The sequence below is a fragment of the Cucurbita moschata genome, unplaced genomic scaffold (genome assembly GCF_002738365.1).
Source record: "Cucurbita moschata cultivar Rifu unplaced genomic scaffold, Cmos_1.0 Cmo_Scf00009, whole genome shotgun sequence".
NCBI lineage: Eukaryota > Viridiplantae > Streptophyta > Magnoliopsida > Cucurbitales > Cucurbitaceae > Cucurbita > Cucurbita moschata.
The window spans coordinates 3,703,583-3,709,022 of record NW_019268525.1 but is presented as its reverse complement, the minus strand read 5'-3'; the positions used below and the strand labels follow the sequence as shown (position 1 = coordinate 3,709,022).

General features: G+C 33.2%; 4 protein-coding genes across 4 annotated transcripts in view; 3 read left to right on the top strand and 1 right to left on the bottom strand.

Annotated features, from left to right (window-relative positions):
- LOC111447275 (ethylene-responsive transcription factor ERF061-like) overlaps nucleotides 1-5,440 on the bottom strand; it is a 22,570-nt gene that overhangs the window by 3,569 nt on the left and 13,561 nt on the right. The window lies entirely within an intron of this gene.
- The window catches only part of LOC111447268 (probable GABA transporter 2), an 11,730-nt gene that overhangs the window by 5,148 nt on the left and 1,142 nt on the right, over nucleotides 1-5,440 (top strand). The window lies entirely within an intron of this gene.
- LOC111447227 lies at nucleotides 805-1,287 on the top strand. The gene has a single exon (XM_023086271.1). It carries the CDS (start codon nucleotides 805-807, stop codon nucleotides 1,285-1,287), a length of 483 nt encoding a protein of 160 aa, XP_022942039.1.
- The window catches only part of LOC111447274 (protein SEH1), a 4,912-nt gene continuing 2,046 nt past the window's right edge, over nucleotides 2,575-5,440 (top strand). The window contains exons 1-4 of the mRNA XM_023086335.1: nucleotides 2,575-2,809; nucleotides 3,594-3,705; nucleotides 3,901-4,001; nucleotides 4,364-4,441. Coding sequence (XP_022942103.1) covers nucleotides 2,645-2,809; nucleotides 3,594-3,705; nucleotides 3,901-4,001; nucleotides 4,364-4,441 — 456 coding nt within the window. The 5' untranslated portion in view covers nucleotides 2,575-2,644. The remainder of the gene's footprint in view (nucleotides 2,810-3,593; nucleotides 3,706-3,900; nucleotides 4,002-4,363; nucleotides 4,442-5,440) is intronic.

The window sequence follows — 5,440 nt, the reverse complement described above, 5'->3', positions numbered from 1 at the left end:
AAAAAAAAAAAAAAAAAAAAAAAGGAAATAAATAAATATGACAAATTATAAATAAAATTAATTGAACCATATTCAACGACTATCATAATTATTGGAAGATTAAAGCCAACAAACGATTAATATGCAAGTCAAACCAACAAAATTTAAGGTGATATAAAAATATTCAACATCATTTTCAAATCCTTATGATATCATTTTCCAATAAATTAATTTAATAATTAAAACATCGAGAAAACTATAGGGGTATATAGTCTCATTTTAATTTGATGTGTATTTTATGTAATTTTGAATTTAACCACTAATTAATACCATTTACGGGCACAAATTTCTGTATTAAAATCAAATTTTAGTTCATTATATTTTAACCTAATGGACATTTAGACAGTGGACTCTATTACCACTAATTAGTGGTGCAAGTCAAAATTCAACTCGAGCCCACAATTTTTTTAATTTAATATTTAAACTTTTAAATTTATAAATTTAGTCCGTATACTTTCGAATTATTTAAAATTTAAATTTATATTCGGATAATTAAGTTTAAAAATATTTAAATTGGTTGGAACAAAAAGGGATAATAGATAAAAAGTTAGAACAGTTTTGTAATAAATGTAGAGGTTAAGTGAGATATGGATGAAAGTCTGTCACTAAAATGGGACAAATTCTTATGGCTCTTAAGCCATGGGCGTGAACCATAATGCAAAAGTTACCTCTTTTTAGTTCGCTCCTCATAGCCATTCCCTTTCAAACTTCACCAACCTTCAAATATTATCACCATCTTCTCATCTCTGCAACAACAAACAAGGCATGGAAAAACCAACCCTTCAACCCAAACCCAATCACAGCCCCAACAGCCCTCCCGTTTGGGACTGTGGAAGCTCTCTCTATGATTCCTTCGAGCTCAATTCCTTCAAACAACACCTTGACTCTGCCATAGCCTCACGAACCCTCTCCATGCCTCACTTATCCGACCGCCCCGCTCCTCCGCCCCCGCCCCGCTCTTGTGTACCCATGTCCAAGGCTTCTTCTAAACTCTCTCGCTCTCTCTACAAACTCCTCCGCTCTCTCTTTCGACCCAAATCTAATTCTAAAACGTCCATCTTTCGGGCTCGAGATCAACCCAAAGATGGATTTTATGTCTTCTATGAAGTCGGGTCGCTCTCTACCATCCCCGAAGTCCCCGAGGCCGACTTTGGAACTGGCCTTTCGCCCGAGATTGGGTCGTTGGTGAGGAAGACTGCTTCTGAGAGGTTCACGGCTAACTCCCTTGGCATCTCTTTGAATATTTGAATGATTTTATTTATTAGCCTAGAAATTACTATATAGTTAGCCAACAATATTTATTACATTCATATAGTTTGTATGTGTGTAATAATTATGTTCATATCTACTTTCTTTTTTTTCCAATGTTTAGGGATGATGATTTTGCAGCTTAAGCTTGCATAAGTTTGAATATCCCATGTCCTCCCTTAATTTTTACAACATTTTTTAAATTTTAGTTCAATTAAATTAAATTTGATTTAAATAATATATGATCGAGTAAATTAGTCTATTTGAATACTTAATTAATCTAATCTTGTTTGAATTTTCAACTTGAAATTAACAATTAATCCATATCTTAAGTTTTCTTAATTGTAGTTTATTAAAGAATATTATCGAGTTTGATCGTAGTTTGTTGGAGTGGTTTAACTCAATTACATAATAATAATAATATATAGTTTTCTTTTGTTGTATTCGATTTGACTTAATAAAATGTTATTTAATTTGATTAAATTAAAAATCTAATCAATTTTAAGATTAATAAAATCAAAGTTTTTGTATGTCGATGTTCATTGTGCACCCAACGACAGGTGCCAAAGGAATAACAAGACTCAATGCTACCCATGCATGAAGTAACCGATGGACTATTGTCTGTCAAAATAAGTTGAGACACATCAATGAGGAGGAGTTGACGAACCCAACAGTTTGTTGGTACGGTCAACTATAGGCGAAGTCCCCTCCAGGAGCGTTTCCATTGGGGGTAAAGCCTCTCATGAGACTTGTGGTGATATCTTCTATGTTCTAGTTAAATCACGAGTTTTTGAAAGATGGAGTTGTCGAGTCCATACGAGAATATTGTTTCGCTTCATGAACGATAATAATCAAAAGAAATACTCAGTACAGACATTTTTTGTTCAGCTTTCAAAATTCTTTCATGTATAAGATTTTATTTTTAAAAAAATAGAAAAAATTAACCGACATTTAACATAAATAACCATCATGGGACTTTTTTTTCATTCAATTTTTTTTTTAAATTTAACTACAAATCTAAGACCTTTAAAAAAATAATGGATTTATGAACTATTTTCACGTTAATAAATTATTAACATGAAAATATTTTTCTTTAATAATCCTTTAATTCATTTATTTCATTTTTCGATCTCTAAACCTTCTATAATATATAATATATATATATTTATATTTCTAATTTTTTAAATATAAAATATTTAATAAAAAGAAAGAACCTTTTCATTTATGAACATTTAAAAAAAAAAAATCTTAGGAATATTTTTATTAATAGCTTAAAATAAAAAAATTAGTGCTCCCACAAAACCGAAATCAAAGGGGTTTTGTTGGAGCAGACGAGGGCGCGAAATAGAGAGTTGAGATGGAGAAAGCTATGGCGACCTTCGACAAAGGCACGGTTTGTTCGGCTTGGAACTACTCCGCCAGCAGATTAGTCACTGGTTCGGCGGACGGAACCGTCGTCATCTTCGATTCTCTCGACCCTTCTTCCTCATCCACATCCTTAACTCGCACTTCAAACTTCAAGGTTTTTTAGTTTCACTGCTTTCTTTTATTTCAGTTGGACTTCATTATCCTAGGTCTAATCCATGGTTTCTTAGAGCTAATCTTACTTCTAAATTATTGTTAGTTTACGTTTACAAAATGGACAAACGTCTTGAGATTTTGGAGATTTATCGGTCATGTTATTTTAATTTATTGCTTAGATTAGACTTCATGGAGAATTTATATAAATTTTGAATTCACTTGTCAAGAGAGAGTGAAAAGTAAGAGTGGAGGGGGTCAAGTGCAATGCGAGTGAGTTTTTGGGGCGAAGGAGTGAAATTGGGTTATTGACGGCAAGAGGAGAAAATTGATGATATGCGACTCATTTTCATCATTGCATGCTATGCTGAAATTGAGTCACATTACAATTTTAACAAGACAATAACTAATTCAAAGCTAGTAGAGGCAAAAGCGAGGGAAATATTCAAAGCCAACCAGGAAGTTTGTTCTCATCCTTCATTGGATGGCTTATGTTTCATGTTTTTTCTCGATGAAGGCAAGGGCTTTAAGCTCTTAAAAAATTTGAAGCTGGAAAGGGCTATGTGAACTTAGAAGATCATATCTGGCATAGAAATTAAATAGACAGAAATTACCGAAAGATTCATTAACGTTAAGCGTCTGCTAACACTTTCAAGGCTAGTAGGTGCATTTTGAGTTCTTATTGGGGTCTCTCTCTTTGAGACCTTGGTTTGTTAAACGTTGTTCCAGAAAAGCTTTTAATGAGTGAAGTTTGCTCGAGCCTAAACCAGGTGAAACCATCTTTGTAGGCTCATGAGGCTGCAATATTTAAGATTGTTTGGGTCCCTCCAGAGTATGGTGATTCTATTGCATGCATTTGTTCAGATGGAAGTTCGTCATTGTGGGAGGAGGTTGTTGAAGGTAATCTTTTGGTTTTTGTTGACCCCGGGTTCTCTCTCAAATTTTATTGTTACGTTAGCTACGTCTATTTCTTACATCTTATCTTCCCCTTTACTTGGCCCAAGAGCATGGTACATAAACTATAAACCCTCATTTGACTAGAATTTGAAGCGTCCTAATCATTGTATAAATCTATTGCCTGTTGCTGCTTTCTAGATGCCCAGCCTCTGCAGTGGAAGCTATCCAAACACTTCAAAAGTAATTCATCTCAAATCATAGACATCCAATTTGGAAATTCCTCTTCTGGTCTGAAAATGGTAAATGACAATATTTCTTCTGATTCTCTTGCGAGATATATATCCTTGTGCTGTTACTGGTGGATGATTCCTGTGTTTTTTGCTACTTCTGAATTGCCTTTGATTTTTAACGCATTCAATTAGTTCATTTTTATTACTCTGGAACTTAACATATCATTATTTCCCCCTCAATAATGAAGTACTATAAGGATTTATTTGGATATAAATGTGATAGTTGGGTCAAGAATAACTTTGGATGTCTAAAATACTTTCTCATTGTTTCATTTTTGTTGCATTTTGTTATTCATGAAAAAGTATTTCCTATTAATAAAAAAAAAAAAAAAACCCATTCACTCTTTTTTATGCCTTTTGTTTTTTTGTAGATTGCGGCATTTTCTGATGGCAATTTAAAAGTTTATGAGCTTATGGATCCTTTGGATTTGAAGAGTTGGCAACTTCAGGTGATCCATCTTTTAATCTTTTTTCATGTTCTCTAATTTTGTTAGACTTCAGAAGTTATCATTTGAATGGCTTATTCCATTATGATCTTGCAATCTGAGGAAAGATGTACTGTAATTCGTTTGAACATTGATCGGACTTCAATCAATAGGATTTCCTCTTTTATAATAAAGGAAACTGACCTTTAGATTTCCTTTATTTCAAAATTATCCATCTTTTTAACTATTGATGGGTCACATCTATATTCCAATGTTCTAATGTTACTATATAATTGGACATGGATATTTGTGTACTGCTCCTGTGAATTGCTCATTATTCTTTGTGTTACGGTTCTACCGCTATGTCATAGCTTTCTTATGTCAACAGTCTATTAAACCATTCTTGTGGGGATGCTTGAATTTTGACACCACATCCTTTCTCTTTCGTTGTTGGAGGATTGTTTTCAAAGAATATGGAGATCTGGAATATATTGAAAAAACAACAATCTTCTTGCTCCAGTCACTTCATCTTCCTCCCCTTGTCTCTCTTTATAAAGGATAAAAGTAAAAAATAAAAAATAAAAAAGTGGTGTGTGCGGGCACACAAACTCTTCTGAAAGGAAATATTTAGTTTGGGTCCTTTACCTTCACGAAGGCTTGTTATTGACATATGAAGAGTCTCAAGGGAAGCACATCGTGAACGGCTGGCTAGTTTTATGATGTTATCCAGAAACCCGGATGAGCAACATCTGCTGAATTTTAGGAATTTAAAAGCATCTTTATTTCTTTCATTTTGGGTTAAATGAGGATCGTGATGATTTATCACCATAGATCCTCGGATCCAAGGAAAGCGCCTATTCATTTTTATTTGACAATGTTTTCTTCATTGCTCTTTCTTGGTGTAAATTGAATCCTCTATTTCTTTTGTATAGTTTTTTTATTTTTTTATTATTTTATTTTATATACACACATCAATGATATCCCACTCCCCCCCACCCCCTCCAAAAAAAAAAAAAAAAAAAA